The sequence below is a fragment of the Camponotus floridanus genome, unplaced genomic scaffold (assembly GCF_003227725.1).
Source record: "Camponotus floridanus strain SB8 unplaced genomic scaffold, Cflo_v7.5 scaffold18, whole genome shotgun sequence".
Taxonomy (NCBI): domain Eukaryota; kingdom Metazoa; phylum Arthropoda; class Insecta; order Hymenoptera; family Formicidae; genus Camponotus; species Camponotus floridanus.
Window position 1 is genome coordinate 75,424 of NW_020229303.1, and position 21,364 is coordinate 96,787.

Below are 21,364 nucleotides of genomic sequence, written 5' to 3' on the forward strand. Positions count from 1 at the left end.
TCGATTTTTTATAAATACATAGTAAAACATCTATTGCATCGAGAGATCGGAGTTAAAATACACTTGTAATACATTATATTTAAACATAAATGAGATATTAATATGTAATATTAAGAAGAAAACAAATATATTGTAATAATGCAATTTTATTAATTATTTTATTAATAAATATTCATCTTCTTTTTTTACGTATTTGAATATCGATTCTTAATAGGAAACTCAATATCTGATATATGAATAATCTGACATGTAAATAATCAGCATTTAATATGGATTATGCATTTAATGTGGATAATAAATATTTAAAATATTATTAAAATGTATTTGTGACAGTAGCATTGAAGCATTTTATAACTAAATACGGGGAGGTTAAAAAGATTTTTGGAAGAGAACATTTTGCAAGTTTATACAATCAAATTTGATATTATTAATAATAATTTTAAAAAAATATTGAAGAAATTAATTTCAAAAAATGTTAATCTATTCAATATTATATCTATTTCTTTATATATCCTACTCGAATTGATTAATGCAAAATTATATCAAATTAACCAATAGTATGCATAATTATTTTTTGATCAGTCTTTTAGGTATAATTGCTTTACAGATATTTTTCTCATTTTCATTTTTGCAGATCGTTTTCTATATTATGAGAAAAATCAATTAGCATTTTCGATTTTAATATCAATCAAGATGAATTATTATCGAGCCCCATTTTCTTTTGTTAATTTTTCCAGACTTCATTTAACTGTTTAATTTCGACAATCTTCTGAAAGATGTATATTTTTCAACTCTTCATGAATTGTAACAAAAGAAGCTTTAAAACCTATCAAGTTTCTCTCTCTCTCTCCCTCCCTCTCTCTCTCTATTTCTCTTTCTTTGAAGAGACAATTAGACTCTTTTCCCAATCTTGAGGGGAGTCAACGAGACATTGAAGAGATTGTTCGATCGTTAAGTTTCTTCTGTAGTATCTACATCGACATCCAAAATAAGAGAACTTATATTCTTTGAATAAATAATCGGCGTGAAAGATTATAATGCTTTAATTATATACTTTCCATTTTTATAAAATATTTATTGTTTCATCTTGATTTGTTAAAATTGCTAAAAAATTGCTAAAAAATCTTAAATATAACCTAAATAATTTCGTGAAAATTGATATATATATATATATATATATATATATATATATAAATTTAAAAAATTATATATTGAAAACTTATTGAATATTGGAAAAAAGAAATAAGATAGATTGTCATAAAATTACCTTTTCTTCTATTTCACGGACCTCTATTTAACGGATTCAGGAGCTATGTTTAGATTAACATGTGCAAGAGTAACTTTGTCTGGCGCCAGTACAAAATATGCAGCATAAGTTCAGAAATATAAAGTTACATTGAAAACAGCCGGTAGTCAACACTTTCCTGAAACGTTACATATGCTTTTGGAATGCCGTATTACGGCGCTTGAGACAGACTTTCGGAGTTTGTCGCAACGTCTGGCCCAAGATTGGTTTAGTCAGGTGAAGTAGAAAACATTAATTAAATTTTATATAAATGTACATTGTATATATTATTATTTCAAGAAGCAAAAATAATAGAATATTTTAATTAAATGTTTTGAATAAATTAATATTATAATTATTGAGTTTATTAATAATTCGAGTGTATTTAGATTTAGCGATTATAATTTTTATATTTTTATTTATTTTATAATATTTTGTACAACCCTTTCATTATTATTAGTTGTATTACTTACATTATAAATACTTGAAGAGCACATCTATTTTCATTTATATAATACAATTTAATAAAAAATAACTTTCATTTTAAAAAAAGAATAAAGTATGACGTACATATATAATTTGTAAGAAAGGAAAGAACAAATTTTTGTTTTTTATTTCTTGTAATTTTTAAATTGAAATTTTTTGAAATTGAAAAATTTGCGTTATTCTATGAAATTTCTACTAATAAAATGGCCAAGTCTAATACTTTGACAGATAATGATATATTAATGGCACAATAAATACAAGCGTGCAGTATCTGCATAATTATGAATTCATTGAATCATGAAATTTCTCAATTATATATTCACTCAGTTTTCGACATTTAATGACATTATTTGCAAGAGCTCTGTTATTTATCATGATTATTCCATTTCCGATCATTGATAATATATTGTTTTAATTAGAATAAATTATCTAAATTATCGTTAATTAACAAGAAGCATTATATATAACCGTCACGTCAATTCATTTGAATCTCCGTTGAAAGCTCGTATTTATAAATAAAAGGAAGAATAAAATTATTCTTAAATTATTCTTCCAAAATTATTCTGAAATTGTAAATGTAATTTTAAAAATTGAAAGAAAAAAATACGCAAAATTTTCGTTTAGCTTATAAAATAAATTTTGCTTAAAATTCAATTATAAAGATAACATGCAAGTCAAGGATTAATATTTAACACGATTGCGGAATTATGTAATATTTATTCGCAAATCCTGTTTAGAACCGTGCTATTCCTCGACGATTCCCGCGGATTGCGGATTTTCTGACATTTCGTAAAAAATATAACGTGTCACGCGTCGTCGAGTCCGGTCACTGGGCTAAACTTTTCACGATATACCGTCGACAATTTCCCCGGTCATTGGCGTAAAGTCAATGCTCATTGCGAGACCGGAGCGAGGATGGCTTCCGACAGTGGGTGGACAGGAGGTGGCAGAAGGGGTGAGACGAGGAGAGTGAGAGGAATTAATGGGGACGGACTGTAGAAGTGGCTATAGCCTAGAGTCGTGTTAGGGCCAGGGCCATTAAGCTTAATGACATAATGAAGTAAATGGCTGTGCATGCCATGCCACGGCTGGAACTATAGCTTATAACCGCCGCGCCTCCATCCCCGCGCAATATACTGCGTGCCAGGAATTCCTGACTTATGCCAGTACTGCCCAGTCGAAAGGGGTAGCCGCGCAGCTCTCCCTCTCTCTATCTCCTTCATTCTTCCCGCTGATCTCTCTTTCTCTCGTCCTGTTGGTATATTACATAAGGGGCGCCCTACGTACTGCTGTACTGTGCCTGCACACGTGCTGGAAGTGAATTTATTTCAGGGATTGCCAAGACGTCAGCATCCGGACGTCCCCCGTTTTCTCGGAGAGATTATTCGCTAAAAACCGCATCTCATTCTCCTGCCCGTTTAGATATCCTGTTCAAAATACGTTGGACTTGTCAATACTCCTTTAATTATTTAAGCTTGAAATATTAGAAAGGATTTTTAAGTTTTTTTTGGGAAGAAACTATATACTGCGATTTATTTCTTATTTATTAGCACATTGATATTACATTATTTCTTTTTCATAATAAAAAAAATTAGATTGAGGATCTGATGAGTTTATTATTATATTTGATAATTAATCGAATCGAATATCTGATTTAATTAAATGTTACAGTTGAAGGCAGTTCTCAAATGGTTTTATACATCCAACATTTCCAGGGACGATAGGTTAATAAAAAATCAATTTTTAATGAAAAACTGATTAATATAGATATTAAATAACTTTAAATTAGTTTTAGTATATTAAAAATAAGTAAAAATTTGTTTTTCAAAGCTTAATAAAGATATGATTTTAATTTCATTTTTAATTAGTGTGACGTATATAATAATAACTATATTAGCATACATTGCACATATACACACACACACACAAATACGTCCATGCATATATATATATTATTTTTGACATATTTTAACAAATTTTGATAAAAATTCTCCTATCTCTGAATAAGTATTTTTATATAATAATATTATTCTATTCAATTTTATATAACAAATAAAATAACATCGCATGAATAAATAATCAAAAAGTTTTTGAGTTTCCTCTCACAGAATTCATGAACATAAGACAAACTCGAAGAAGAAGATTGATAAAAAAATATCTTGTTTTCATGCAATCAACACTTCGTTCTTTGTTCTTACTTGACATTTGAATGCACAGACATCACAATATTCACACCATTCTTTAAGGCTCGAATTTCGAACATGACCAATACGAGAATGAGAATGGACCACTACGCGCGTAAAAACACGAGGTGTGAAATCCGCGTTAAGAGAAAAAGAATTAGAATGAAATGTGCTGTAAATTGAGAAAGGTCGAAGGTTCCGAGAATTATTCATTGAGGCTTGGAATTCATTATTATTCGATTTGGTCGTATTATCACATTTATCATCGTATTAAAAGCATACTTTCTATAAATTATCCTTGAGGATCATCCTTACTACGTAAACTGTCTTAGCAAAAAAGAATATATGATAGGATATTTACTTTTTAATTGTTTTATTTGTCTTAGTTTATTTGTAATTTAGTAATAAATATATATATATATGGATGTATTTATTCTTAATAAAATTTTAAAACAGAATTTCTTTTCACAATTTATAGAAAAATAATAACAAGAAGAATAATAATAATAAGAATAATATTTCTGATATTGGTGAAAATCATTTAAAATAAATGTAAATGTAAAATTTATCTCCCACTTTTGTTCGAATAAAACATATATCATTTATCATACAAGCTTTACCCCTGTCGCGACACACTTAGCATCGGTTAATCGCATGTGAAAAAAATCGCAGGCTTTTGCGCGGCGCATGACTCTCCAGAGAGCTCGACGATCGACTCGACCAAATTAATTCGACCCCGAAAACATCGCGGGTGCATTAACAACTTACCCTAAAGCTACCGGTCGGTCCGCTACAAGTGTTTTACACACACTGTAACACGGTGTAGAAAAATTGGCAGGGTGGAGGGCCCCTAATCTACCGAAACATCCCTCGGGATGTATCTAGGCTTCGACTACGCTCGAATACGCTCCATTCGCCCTTCCGACTCTGTAAACGACTATGTTACACGTTTCATGTATTCTATAAATAATTCCCAGTTCGATAGATTTTTAAGGAACGTTTCAGCGATTGGTGATTCAACGTTCCTAGACATGTAATATCAGATGCAGTATTTGTTGAAAATTAATTTGAATATTCCTTGATATTTATATAAAATAATAAATATGTGAATTATATTAAAATTATTATCTTTATAGTATACATAAACATAAACATTATTATTCGGTAAAATAATTTTTTATCTTCGAATTTAGTATTGAATTTTTCCTTTAATAAAAATATGTCATTATATACTTTGACAATTTTTCTATCATTAATTTTTTCTGTATAGTTTGTTATAAATGCGATTTATTTATTATCTATAGAACACAAATAATTTACCTACTTAATAATTTGTAGAAGCACATTCATATATTTGATTTTATTATATATTACATATTATGTTTTTTTTTTAGAAATAAGTTCATTTAAACATTTCTCTCCGTCATTAATATTTATTTATTAAATTAACTTATGCTAATAAAACACTTCATTATTATTTAATAATGCATTTTATAATTATATACACGAATATGTTTTTAAAAATATTGTAAGAAATAGTTATTCTTCTAGATAATTTTTCCGAATAATATCTTTTACGAAAGAAAAAGCTATTGTCAAGACATCTTATAAATTACACAGTTTAAAACAAAACTGTGAGAATAAATTTGATCATACAAGGGATCACTACAGGAATCATACAAGGGATTACTCCCAAATCTGTTAGTTAAACCATTGATTTGTTTCTTCTCAGTTATTTCTTGAGTTATATTTTGTAATTGATACAAACTGAAAGAAAGAGAGAAAATAAAAACATTGAGATTGAGAGATTCGCCTTCGAGGTAATTTTCACGTGAATCTACAAAAGGCCATTTATGCCATCCTCGCCGATGGAAAGGGTAGCAGAGGAGCGGAAACGAATTTTCAATTACCACGTACAAAAGGGCAGGTAATTCCCACTTTAAAATGTCTTGGCGTACATACCGCGAACGGCGTGGCGAGAGTCGGCCTGAAAAGATTTCCAAATTAAATTTCGGGATTAGTACCCGGGTTTAATGCGGACAAGTGATAGCAGAAGACGTCCCAAGGGTGTGCTAGGCGCTACCACGACCCTTCTACCACTCTCATGGGACCATCATACACACAGCTCACTATGCAACGACACGACGATATGCTGTCTTCCCTCGCTCGTAACACTTCACGCGTTTCCATTTGTTGGATGCAAACTCGTTCCCTTTTTTCCATTCTCTTTCCTTTTTCTTTATCTATTTATCTTTATTTTTTTGGAATGTGTCGATTTTCGTCCATGAAATGCTTGCTCTGTTGAAAGGAACAGTCAAAAACGCAAATCGTATGAACTGTAATTTATTTAAAACCGATGCTCGATTATTTATATTTAATTCGAAGCAGGAAATAGCGGAGCAATCTAAAGATTGATTACGATTTCATCGGTTTATTTCGAACGAAATTAGTAGAAAAAAGATAGATCGAAATCGGCGTGAGTCTCAGAGACGTACTACTATTTCTCAGCAATTGAGCGTTTTATCAAAGCTAATGCAAACTTAATCCGCTTAGTTTACTCATCAAAAGTCTATTAGTTTCATAACGTTTATTACATTAAATCAATTTGTACCAAAATTCTTGAAATTCAACAATTTCCTATATTTTTAACAAAGATTATTTATTATGAGAAAAAAAGTAATATCAAAATTGTGATAATATTATCGTCATAATCTGATAATGAAAAACCTCTAATAAATAGCTGTAAATATAAATATTTATTTAGAATTTCCTATTATAAAAGAGCAAAAATTTTTAAAAACAAAAAACGATATATAAATTTCAATATCTTTTTTTTACAAATGAGAGAAAAGCAGAAAATTGAAAATATTGAATAAAAAATTTATCCACTATACTATTGTGAAATTAAAAATTTTATATCATTATGCCTCTTTGCATATAATTATATTTGACATTCAAAATTTTATTTTTATATTATTTTTATATTATTGTATGTTTTTTTTCATCAGGATTAAATTAGTTTTATAGATATACGTGAGAAACGAAGAATCGATAAATAAGATACTTGAAATATTTTAAATATTTTATAGATCGCCCCTTATATTTTAAAGTTAATTTTGTTTTCTCAAGAGTCTCTTTTAATTATCCTCCTTAGTAGATGTAGACCTTTTTCCCTTTCCTCGATATCTATCGAAACATCGAAGAACACACGCTCCAGCAATTGGTTTTTCAGATAAGAAATACAATCATCTGCGCACAGCAGATCGGATTAGAATATCAATTATCCGGAAGGCTAGAGAAAGCTGAGCTCTGAGAGAGACCGGGTTTCGAAACGAGCGATCCGAGACGCGGGGCTTAAGACCTTAACAGCTACTAAAGCGAAAACCTGTTTCTGTCTCGCTCTTTGGCACAGGAAACAAGCCGTGTTAGACGAAGGGGTATTTTGAGGGCCGCCATTGGCCATCCACGCTCCTTACCGTTGGTTGCTTGGTAACCGGCCTGGTACCAACACGCGCGCGCTGACGCACCACCATCCCGGTTGACGCACACCATTACCCTACGATTGTCGGCAACCCTCTCCGCAGGCCTTCTACACACATTCCTCCCCTCCTGGCTTTTCGCTCGCGCTCCGATCGTGGCGCTCATGTATATCTTCTCGGGGTGTATCTGGAGCCGCGGGTAGCACGAGTACACTTTAGGAAGCTCTATCACTGTTTTAACGCTCGGAGTGTCGACTTTTTAATGGATGCGCAGCTAATATTCACGTAACTTATGGGAAAGCAACGCGAGCACTTAGAGATATATATGTAATGTATGATTGTAGTGAATAAATCTGTAAATTCTATTTCAAAGGCAAGAGAATGCCAAGAATTTTCGAAATTCTCGAGTGTTTAATTTGATGGGTTTTACGAGGCTAAGATCAATCTTGACATTAACTTATATTTTACCGATCACTTCTTTTTTGATATATGTATATTGTACAGGGTGCATTTCTAAATACCCGCTTTGAATTTTGTGACGTTCTCTTTTCGTTCTTGAATTACACGACTTTAAAATAAATTTTTTAGAAAAGGGGATTTAGTCTAACAGCCTTAATCTTGACATATATTTTGAAGATCATGATTTTTAATAACTTTTAAAAGATTTTTATCATTATTAAATATTCGTCATTAAGTTATTCATTAGATTAAATTCATTTTGAGATTTAAATATGCAAGTATATCGTATTCATTTATTTCAAGTTTTCTGCAGAAAGTTCTAAATCATGTATTTTATAATTTTACTTTATTGTAAAGTAAATACATGGGCGATGAAGGGACTCTGCTCCTTCTCCTATACTTCCACCCCCCCGATAAAAACTAATTTAATCCATACAAATCTATTTCTGATTTTAAATTGAAATTAAGTCTGTGATCCGTGAAATTAGTTAATATCAAGATTTGTGGAGACTAGTATTAGCAAATAATAAATTGGGCATAAAGTTTAGGTTAATGATGTCATTTATAAACAGATATATGGATATGTTAAAAATATATAACATTATACTTAAGAGAATATCAGGTTTTTTTAATTACTCATATGTCATGAAAATAATCATTAAAGATCATAAATAAATAGTTATAATTAAACTTAAACTTTTTTTAAACTTTGAATCACACATTCTTTGTAATTATAAATCCTTAAGTCTGTGGTATGATTTATATTCTATTAATAAATACAAAAAATGGTAATATTATTATATATTTAATAAATCCAAGAAAAACTAATACTTATATATACTTATATAATTTTTAAAATGTTGCTCTTTGTAGTTACCATTATTGTGATCGTAAAGTTTATACATAGCATTTCTTTTGAATAAATTATTAAGAAAAAAACAAATCATATATATAAAATATTCGCTGGTTTCTTGCTTAAATAGCAACAAACATCTCATCTCTTTTTATAATATTGCTTTTTCATTTTTATTCATTGACACAATTTTTTTAACATAAAGAAACATAAGATTTTCCATGCCATTTAAAAATATTTACTTAAAAGCAATGTTAATCTCTGCAAGCAGGATGATTGATTCGGCATCTTAAAGTAAATGAGCGCACTTAAATACAGAAAACAAGAAGCAGAATCAGGGGTGTAAAGAGGCTTCTTTACAGCAGTAAGTACAATGCATCGCACATTGCTGTATACCCTGAGCTTGAAATATTTATTTTTCCTTTCCTTGGCCGCCATTTCTCTTACTGTTTTATGTACTATGTACAAAATGCACTTGGCCGCATGCGCCAATTGAGCGTTCTCGACCGTAATAATTTATGTAAAAAAAGAGATCCACATTGATTCGCAATAATAATAATAAAGAAGCACAAACTCCTCTTCGGAATGAATATCCGTCTAAACGTTTCGCAATAAAATTCATTCTCGTTGAGAATACAACTGTCAGTAAATACAAATCTGCATAGATTTCTATCCAATGATATACACAGAGTAATTGGAATTTGTCTACATTATATCTATTAATCACTGAAATTTATTATAAATGAATATTATAAATGTATACTATAAATATACTGTAAATATATAAATAAAATATTTAGTATAATATATAAATTTTGATTGTAACACAAATTTTTTCGAAAAGATATAAATTTAATAATACTTAATAATTTAATTAAATTTAGAATTTAATCTAGAATTGATCTATTCAATTATTATATCTGACAATAAAATAAAAAGAAGAACGTCGTAAGCAATGAAAATGTAGGGAGAGTTAGTTCATAATATAATGATTGTACAATTTGATTGAAATAAGTACCCATAAAATTTAACTTTCTGGATTGGCATGATTATCTGAAATGACATTATTGAATTTGAATTTAAATGATAAATTTACATTTTTTAATTGATTTAATTTTATGTGCATCGTATTCTTATATATATTCGTTATATTCTTTTTTTTACTACAAAAAGACAATTATCGAATTAATAGATAGAACTTTCGATACTTTAACAAAAAATTGCCTGTAAAATTATTATATAACATATCATTTTGTACCACTATTATTACGCTTTAACTCTTATTAGTTCAATTTTTTGATTCTTTTTTATATAATGTCCAATTTCTTTTTTTCTCTTCTATTACAATCATTTCTAGTTTTCTACTCTCTCAAACAAGTTTATATAATTTTCGATAGAAACATTTTTCCTTCTCTCTTCATGAATGTTTTTTTAAGAGAAGAGAAGCTAAACTTATTATTTTTTTATTTACTTATATTGTTTATTCATTGTGCTTAATCTTATGGACATGTCATATAACAATGAGAAAAATAAGCGTGCTATAGAATAATAACTCCTCTGCAAATATGTCATTGAAGTGTCGAAAAAAGCTTGAAGCGAATGAAGCTGTCGACCAATCTCCTATATATATACTAATAGTGACGTCAGCGAACGTTTCAGGCTCCAATTAGTCGAGGGACACGCATAATTGGAATTAAGCTCTTAATTACTAGTTAATTAGCTACCGGTGATGCTGGTGACAGCGAACAGTAGTAACGAGAATCGCCCTTAGAGAAGAGCTTCATTGTGCGCGCAGGCACCGCTTTCGCTCGTTAATTCAACATTAATTTACAATTGATGATTATTTTTGGCTAACGGATTCTGTTCGTAACCATGGCGCCGTATTAATTCACTGTATTAGAAAAAATTACCGTTTAAGCATTTCAGAAAAATTTCACAGACTACGAGCTCTCTTAATTGCAGCATTGCAGTGGTTTTTTCGATGAAAATGTATGCATGGATGATAATTATAAACTGATTTAATTCACGCTGATACAATTCACATTAATTAAATTTTTTTAAGTTTAAAAGACTTTATTTTTATAATATTTCTACTATATTTAAAGAATAAAAAATATAATAAATAGATATACGAACGTAAGAAATGTGTAAATATATATTATAATTAATATATTATAAATAATCTGTATATATTCGCATTTCTTTTATTAAAAAATTTAATTATACTTGTTAAAAAATTCTTTATATGCATATACATATAATAAAATTGTGGCAAAATATATAATATGATATTGTAATTTTTTTAGTAATGATTTACATGAAAAATTTTATACAAATTTAATTTTCGTATAAAATTTTATATAAAAAAACAATTATATATTGCTCATAAATCTTAAAAATACTAAGAAAAGTTTAAACATGTGCTATATATAATGTTAAATATTATCTTACAAAGGAATGATTTTATTAGAAAAATTTATTATATGAAAGGATTATGTTAAATAACTTAATTAATTCAGAAATAAAATAATTAAATCACACCTCTCCTAGGTCGACATTTTTATTGTAAGGTAAAATAAAGTGGAGAAGAGAATGAATTAATGAAAAAGCAATCGCGGAAATATAAAACCCGTTCATTTTTAGGCGCATATCAGATTGATATCAGAGTCCAGGGAATCATCGTCAAGTCTGGTATAATAGGTAATTTGATACGCGATGCATGCGCGGTTTCAGCACACAGAACCGTATAATTATCAATTACAGATAATGCTATCAAATAATGAGCTGCGAATTCAGTAAAATATTAATCTCGACACGCTCTGATTTTTGTATCGCGCAAATATTAATTCAACCGTACGTATTTATTGTGTTTATGTTTTATAATTATGTATTATTATGTTTTATAATTATGCTTTTATTTCTTATTTTTCATTAAAAAAATTTGAGACGAGTAATAATAATATTAATAATAATAATAATAATGATGATGATAATAATAATAATAATAATAATAATAATAATAACAACAACAACAATAGGCACATATGAAAAAGAGAGAGATACTTTCGTACTTTATCGTTTTCTTAAAATTATGCAAACATAATATATGTTCACGCTTTTTTTTTTATTACTATAGGTGTCGGACACAACATAGAATCAGGGAAGGATTTCACAGTGGACGGACTCTCGGGTTTCAGCAAAAAGAAGAAGAAGAAGCGTCGTCATAGGTGAGTCTCTGACAGAAACTTCAGCCACTCTGTTTTCCATCTCTCGAATGTTGCTTTTTTTAAGACTATTTAATACTTTTTAATTACGAAAATATTATCTGTGTTTATTAACTTGAAATTGAATTCTATAGGATATAAAAATTTCTTTTATATAGTGACTATATTATAATAGTTTATGATTTATTTTTTATTTCGAAGTAATAAAGTAATTTGCAGTGATACAAGGTTTAATTTTAATATTCAACTGAAACTGGAAACGTAAAGGAAATATTACAAACGCTTCTCTTTCTGTCATTATATTGTACGATAAATGTTATTGAAATTGAATCAGCTGACGATGTAAAATCAGATGTCTAAATGCAATCACATATTTTGTGGAAGATGATTACACAGCGCTTTAACGAATAGAAAACTTAATTATACTTTTAAAATTTAGCTATACAATTCTCACCATAATTATAGGGTCCACAAAATATATTCATGAAACAGTAATGTCTTCTACATTAGAGATATTAATTACTTAGACATTTGTAAAGATGGATGAATCATTATAATAACAAGCGACATAAAAATTTATTATACATTTAATACTTTTAATTATAATATTATTGACAGTTTTTATTTAATAAAATAAAATGTAAAATCACATATTTTATTATCTGTAGAAATATCGTCAAATAGGATGTGTTTCGTTCGCGTTAAAAAATGAAATTATTTTAACACGGAATAAACTTAGCAACAAAATTTAACTATATTTTCCACACAGTTAGGCATAATAATAGTTATATATATGTGGACAATTTTCTAGATATGTATATATCTCTCAGCCTAATTATAATAAATAAAAATACAGGTTGGGATGTTTAAAGTAATTTCTAATGTTACAAATTTCAAATAGCTTATTGTGACATGCAGTTTCCATTCGAAGATCCGAAATCAATCTGGAAGAATTTGAAACGATTACGCGGCAATCTTTACAAGCATTCAACAAAACCGAGACAAAATTGTCGACGATTTTCGCGTGTCCGCTTAACGAGCCGATGATCATCCGGGAAATGACTTTCAATTTCGAAGCTTTCGTTCGGCCCACGAAGGCAGATGCCAGCTCGTTCTCCGCGCAACCTACAATTTGTCGAATCGCAAGACTAATTGGACATCTTGCCGTCAAATTCGCTTCTCCGGTTTTTGTCGTATCACGCACATATGCGTCTTTTGCCTGGATATTCCTCTATCATCAACTGTTCATCGTATTGCGGAGTTATGCATCTTGCTTATAAAAAAGAAAAGAAACGAAGTAATCATCGGTTGCTGGCTGGTTGTTCGTCTCTTATATCTACATCATGTCTATTGACGAAATCATTGATGAAAAACGTGTTTCCGTTTATAATTAATCGAGAGCCAATGCCGGGATTATATGTACTTGCAGCCACTTAAAGAAATAGGATTAGCGACTGCCCATCGCGAATTGATGCTAACAAAAAATGAACCTTTCGAGAGGGTTGCATCGATTACTTGATTTTCATTGATATATTTTAGTGGATAAAGTTCTCAATCTGTGTGCACTTGAATCAAACGCACACATGATTCAGGATTCTATCCACTACATGTGAAAATCAAAATGATTGATAAGATGTAACTTTTTCGAAAGTTTTTACCAAGTATTTACCATAAAAATTTAATTAATTTAATTAATTTAATTAATGCAATTTCGGTTATATTAATCAATAATCAAAGATACTATCAACGCCAAATTGTCTGCTTTACTGTCTTTATATAAATATTAATTACACGCAGTATCCTCAGACATAACAAATTGTGATTTGAAAAATAAGTAATTCTGCATAGAAACATTTGTTTCAAATAATGATTTTCAATTTGTCTATCAAGTTTTTATAACGTTTATGTATACATATCAAGTATATAATATTTATTAATGTATCGAAATATATATATTTAAAATATCCATTGGATATTATCCGGGAAAAAATTGTATATATTAGTAATTCGATACAATTTTAATGACAATGTCGTATATTTCCAATTCCAAGTCTCAATTTTAAATTGTTAGGTGCTAACACAATAGTCTTGCGAATATTGCGATATAATAAATGAAATACTAACTTTTCCATAGTCAAGTAGCTGATAAAAATTTATATCTCCAATTGTGAATTCCTAAACAGAAAATGTTATATTATTTACGTCATAGTCTTTAGCAAGAATAGGGTAGATTTAAAGTAGAAGCGCTGTAATGGCATATAACTAGGTTCATATGGTTGTTGCTCCAGGACGATCTTCACGTCACAGCAGCTGGAGGCGCTGGAGGCAGCCTTCAAGGAGGCCCATTATCCTGATGTCTATGCTCGCGAGATGCTAAGTCTGAGAACCGATCTACCTGAAGATAGGATACAGGTGAGTAAGAATTGAAACATTCATATTTTTGCATATAAATTTTAATAATTTTATTTACTGTGACGAGACAGCGACAGCTTATTACTAACTGCTTACAATATAAAATCAAAGATATATTCAGATTTATCAAAGAGATAATTTTTTTTTTAAATTCCATGAAAATTGTAATTTTTCCAAATGCAAAAGAAATACCAGAGAATTTGAGATTTTTAAAATTTTCCAAAGAGTAAAATACCCCCTGTTATCATGTCAATTTGATTCGATTTCATAAAAAGAACGTCATATGAAAAATAATATTTATATATTATATGCGTTAGCGTTTCATTTAAAATATTTATGTTTTATTTTAATATAAAAATTTTTTATAAACTACAAATCGTACTCTAACAGTGTTTTACAAATAAAATTAGAATGCAATAATAAAGACTGTTATTTCAGGCATACATATTCTATAATATTATATTATATAATATTATATATATTATATAATATTATAATATTATATTATATAATATTATAATATGAAAAACAATAATTTACAATATGTAATGATCATAACGAGGGTTTCGTGACGATGGTTTATCAAGAATAAAGTATGACCAAGACTATAAAAGAGAATTTTTCAGAGATGGTTTAAGTTATACGGCGGATCCATGGAATAGTAGATTGAGATCGGTATCCGCATGGCGGATTCGGAATAAGATCTTTCTTCTCTTCTTTTCTCTTTTCCAGTTTTTCATTCTTTCCTTTATGTCTCCTTTCTGCCTCTTGTTATGCTGCCTTCTATTTTCTTTTTTTTCTTTTCTAACTTTTTTTACCCCTATATCGATATTTTCTTTCTCTGTTTCTCTCTCTCTCTTATTGATTCTCTTTTATACTACTCGAAATAACACCCGTGAATCTAACGCAAATGCATAAAGATGTATCAGATATTGTATCTTTATTTTATTTAGCTATTGTGAGAAGCTTTTTAAAACAATTTTGATATATAGATGATATCTCAGTCAAGATTATTGCAAATGCAAAAATGTCTAAATAAATGTCTTAGTCCAAACAAATTTATAAAGGTAGAAAAAATTGCTTTGCGCGGTCTTCGGAAAATTGATATTAATTTTTATTTAAAGATGCAATGTATGGGAAACAAGACGCATTATAATACTTGTTATATCGATAATCTTTATTTATAGAAATTAATGAAAATCATGAATATGACGCAAGTTACATTATCATAGCATCTCTGCAACTATATGTAAGTATAATAGTAAGAAAATTTGTGAATATTATTGAGGATATGATTTAAAGAAATATCTTTAATCTTCGAAAGAAATTTCGATAAAAATCTTAAGTGGAATTACTATGTCACAATACCGACTTTTTAAAAAAAAACTGTTTTTAAAATTTTATTAATATGATTAAATAGAGATGTTTTAACCATGAAATTTTTGTATACAACATTTTTTGATATCCCAAATAATTTTCGAGATATATCGAAGAAAGTCGCTTTACATATGAGCTATGGTTTCATCCCTTACAATAGTGCTTGGACAGCAACTGAAAAATTTCTAAATTCTTCTATCCTCCCTCCTTTACATGTACATAAAGTTTCATCAAAATGTCCGCACTATCACAAATACATATACATATATATTTATAATTGTAATTCGTCACTTTTCTGTCACAGAAAAGGAGACAAAAAACGAGAGAATCAAGTATTAGAGCATAGAATGTTCATTCGCGACGCCACGATCGCGTGTAAACGTATATCGTACATCAGAGATGCCCAAGTGGATTCGGTTAAGAATCCCCTTGCACCGCGCTTGTACATTCCCACCACCACTAACTTATCACGCTTGTCGATTCGCATCGTAGACTAGGGGAAGTGGTGGCGAGTATGTAGTGGGAGAAAATGGCCCGCGGGCCACGACTCGGACACGATTCTGTATGTATGCACATATGTGAATGAGCGTGCAGCCATATATACGCGCGCGCGCGCGCGCGGATACACGTACATACATACGTATGCAATAAACCTGTACGCGGCATAGTCGGTGATTATATTTTGATATAATTCGAGGAGTGAGAGAGAGGGCGGCCGCCGTGAACGGCAGGGGTAGCTGGCTGATGGGCCAAGTAGGATGAAGGCTGGAGGGGAGGATTGGAGAGAGTCGTGACGGCACGGGGTTGTCGAGGCTGCCTGAAGCGTGCAGGCGCGTACACACAGAGCACAGAGCGTGGAACGACAAAGCGGCCATTACAGGATGGGTGCGGTCCCGCGGGCCAATCAGAGAGTGGTGCCGGGGACTGGTCGGCCAATCAGGACGCTTTCCACCCGTCTTTTGTTTCTAAATTTGCGCGCGCGACGGGGACACAATATAACGAGGCGCGAGACAGAAAGAGGAGCTGATAATCGTTAACGGGGGATATTTTTGCTCGGGGAGCGGCGTCTTTCTCCCTCCATCGTTCAACCCTCATCCCTGCCTCTTGCGCGCTTTGCTCTTTATTCCCGAGCCTGTTTTTGTCTCTCTTGGGCTGAATTTACGAGTCACTTATTGTTAGACGTCGCACAACGTCTTCGTACGTTATCTAAATTTTGAAATTTTACTCGATAATTTGGTTTTGAATTACCTATCGATTTGTGAATGTATCAAAGTGTTATTCCTTTGTTAAATTAACTTAAAAGATTAGGTTTCACACACTTTAGGCTAATTCTCGGATGCGATTAAATTTCCAGTTAATCTATAAATAGCAAACAAAAGTTACAAGAAAGTACTAAGGACGCATTTTATATTATTTTCAAATCAAATTATAAATTTTTATAACGCGCCAATTAAAGCAATTCTTACCTAATCTAATTTGAACCTTATTTGAAGGATTTGTATAAATAAAACCATATAACAATATCTAGGTAACAATATCTAGGTAACAATATCTAAATGATATAATCATAAAATTGCTCGATTAGTTTAATTGATTGTATGAAGCAAGTTGGAAATTCACTTTACATGATTGCAAGCAATGTAACTTTGTATTATTATCAAATTTTAAGTTTTTTTTTTGCGTATCAATCATTTCTATTAATAGAATTACAATAAGGTTAATAGCTTTGTCTCCATTTTTGCCAATGTACTTCCAGACTAAAGTTACAATACCGAAGAAAAATAGCAGTTGAAACCTCCTACAGCGAAGTTAATCGAAATGTCCTTACCAGACTGTTGCACTGGTTCTTTATAATCGGCAAAGAGAACTCTTTATGCTCGAAATACCATTGTACAACGAAATAAATTTGTGGAAATATTTTGGAAGATAGTATACAAGATTTTGCAAGATTTTGAGTATATTTATTATATATTATAATTTTAATTCAGAAAAATTTAATAAACAGATTTATAACAGATTTAAATAAGATAATAATGTATTAATGAGATAATAATATAATAATGTCTTTTATTTTTTTATTCATTGAAAAATATGCTAAATTTCTGATAGTATTCTGATGATAGAAATATTTTATGTCATATAATATAATTTATTATTTAGAAAAATATTTCTAAAAATTTTATTGCAGTACATATTATAATATATATGTAGGAATAAAGCAATCAAAATAATAATCAAATAATATAATAATCAAAAGAGAGAAAAGAACATTGATTGATTTTTTGATTTGAACATGATTAGTTTGGACACATTTCAAGAATATAATAATTTAACATATATAAATTAAAATAAACATATATTAAAATTAAGTACTGTAAGCATACAAATTAAAAAAATATACAAAAATAGAATATATATAGTGTTCTTTATATAAACAAAATATAACATAATCAAAACAAGTTCAAAATCTCTCTTTGTTGATTTTACATTGAATTGCGTTACACTATATTATATTATTACAGAGGAAATGTGTTTAAATACTTGGGGTTTCTCTGCAAATGACATGAGGGAGATGATTCATTATAGCGATCGTATTCGCAACCTGGCTGTGTCTGATTGGCGGGTAGAATCACATACAACGCGTATAAATGGACATAATTTCGGCGATCCGGAGGTTTCTTATAGGGAGCGCGCGAAAATTGCACCCTGTCTTTCTACCAGTTCTTTCGGTGCGATCGATATATGGGAAGGGTCCCACGTTACAGAATGATTTGAATTAAATTATAACGAGAATGAGTATTGAGTTATTATGTGATTAGAGTCGACCATTATGAGAGAATGAATCGGCTAATATTTCATTTCATGTTTTATATATTTCCTGCAGTACTATTTTATATCGTTTTTGAAGAACAGGACTGGACAAATTTATAAATTACACATAAATGAAAACAATCAAATAAAAATTTGTTGTCATATTAAGAATATTAAGAAATATTATATTTAAATAAAAATTTTTTCATTCAAATATTTACTTCAAATTATTATGTATACACATGTAAAATAATCGAACAAATTTTATACCAAAATTGTAATACAAATATAAATAATAATATAAATAAATTTCGAGAGAATTGTAAAATATTATACAGAGTAATTCGATAATCAATTATATTTAAAAAATTCTTTTTATGCACACACACAGACATAAAATACATAATATTTTTCACTTTGAATTTATATATATTTCTTTATAAAATTAAAGTAAAATCACACATTGCGCGTGTATGTATTATTTTTAATATTTGTAAAATTATATTTTTAATTTTGAATCGCAGAATTGTATACAAATAATAATGTAAAGAGATGGCAAAACTAGTGCGATATTTTCTTGCAAGGATAATGATGGTGTCGGTGATGGTATCTGAATGATCTATTTGCGCGTAACGAGAAATTGTAAATTCATTTAAAGGAAGGCAATGCATAGGATCGTGCTAGTGTTCCGCCGTAAGCGGCCCATTAGCAAAGAATTTTGACGTTGATTCACACAATCGTCACGCATCCGCTGACCGAAGAAAGCAGAAGGATGGAAAGTCGCCTTCGAGAGTCGAGGGAAAAAAAAAATTTATTTCAAGTAGCAGAGCGAGCGGCTCGCGATACGCAAGTCATCCACGGAGCTCTCGAGGGTTCTCACCCGGGGTTTCACGTGAGCTCTCTGACAAAAGTGAGTTTCTCTGAAGGAATCCCCCTTCCTGACAACAAGGCCCCATTGTCAAGGCCCCGTTTGCGCTCGGGCGCCATTGAAGATTCGTTAGAACGGCTCGCCAGGTAAGAGGCGCGAGTCGCTTCTCCGACAAGATGTTCGACATTTCCTTCTCATTCTGCAAGATCACTCTCCGCCACATCCTACGATTCCATATCGTTCTTCGATAATTAACAGTTCTGCTTAAAGCACATTTATTATACTGTTTAAGCTCTTATAAAAGGGGTCATACGTTATTAAATAATTTTTAATATGCTCTTGATCCTTCTTCTGTTTTTAGTCATGTAATATATTATAATACTACAATATATATTATAGTACTTTTTAACCATTTATATTATTTAAAGAAGCATATTTTTCGAGAATGAATTGAGGAAGTTAAGTAATAAAAATAATTCTCTAGTAAATTAACGAGATTCATTTACGTGTCGTTATAAAGTATGCCAAAAATTGAAGATTAATATTTTTTAAAATTTAATTTATAATAATTTCCTATCTCATATTATTACTGTCTATTTCTTTATTACAATGCTTGTTATTGTGACATTATTGTATCAAAATACTGAAATATCTGAATTTTTGGATGGTTTTTAATTATTACGATTTATACATATGATATTGAGATGATAGCAAATTGCATACAATAAAAAAGATTGATAAGTGTGATGACGAATTTCAGACTTTCCACGATCAGATGTTAAATAACTTACAGCAACATTTCATCAGGTTTCTCTCGTAACGTAGCTCGCGTTAAAATTTAATGTCACGCGTCTCACAAGCACATCATGCCTTCCGCGCTCCGGAAAAACAACGGGTACAATCTACAAAATGGCGGCTCGAGCTGGCACTTGCGGAGGCAAAGCGAGTAGCATCGCTCGTAAAACGGTGGAAGCGGCTTGTTCGAAGTTCAGTTTCTTTCGAAGGAAGATCTTCCTTCGGTACGTAACTTCTGCTCAATGCGTTTGTTGCGACTGCAGCTACTATATTATTTGTAGGATCGAGCCAAAGCTAACACTAAAGTGGAAGTCGTGGTGCCTGTGCCACAGTTCTTCTATAACAGCCGTTTCTATGAAGAACCAATATACTTTGAAAACAATAAATATATCTGCAGGCAAATTTGTAAATTCTCTTAGTAACCGATGCGAGTAACGGATACAATTCCAAATCTTTGCAATGCCAGATTTCTACAGCAAACATTTATTAGAAATATTATGAATATATATTTATACGAGCGCCTGAAAAGATAGAATTCCTTGATTCACAATGAAATTTAATACAGAATCATAAAATTAATTTTTTTTAAATAAATATGGATTTAATATACTCATATTGAATGCATAATTGAAGAATCGACAATTATTACATTCAATATCAAGTCAGAAAAAAATTTTTATGGAATACTTTGTGTGTGTGTAAAATTATAACATCATTGTTATATTGTTTCTAATGTGCTTCATAAAATTCTCTGTCATATATCTTGAAAATGTAATATTCTTGACATCTTTATAATTATAAGATAATCTTTTTTTCAATCATCTTTTAATCATTTAATTTTATATGTTTATTATTCTAATTTTTATATAAAAATTTAAATTTGTACTAAAGAATATATTCCTAAAAGATATATTGCAGGAAATAACTTTACTTAACACGCATCATAAAGAAACTAAAATATTTTAATTTCTTGTAATTTCATAAAATGGTATTTTCCGATATATTGAACACATCCGCTGCATCGTACACTGCAAAATGAGCGTTTTCGATATCGTCGACATTTAGAATGGCAGAGTGGAGAAAAGAAAACTCATTGAAAGTACATAATTTCTCGGATTGACATAACGAGGAA

General features: G+C 30.1%; 1 protein-coding gene across 2 annotated transcripts in view; it reads left to right on the top strand.

The window, feature by feature from the left end:
- LOC105255499 (pituitary homeobox 1) overlaps positions 1 to 21,364 on the top strand; it is a 58,558-nt gene that overhangs the window by 22,069 nt on the left and 15,125 nt on the right. For both annotated transcript variants that reach the window (XM_011264814.3, XM_011264815.3), the window contains exons 3-4: positions 11,882 to 11,972; positions 14,258 to 14,381. In XM_011264814.3, the coding sequence (XP_011263116.1) occupies positions 11,882 to 11,972; positions 14,258 to 14,381 (215 nt within the window). The remainder of the gene's footprint in view (positions 1 to 11,881; positions 11,973 to 14,257; positions 14,382 to 21,364) is intronic.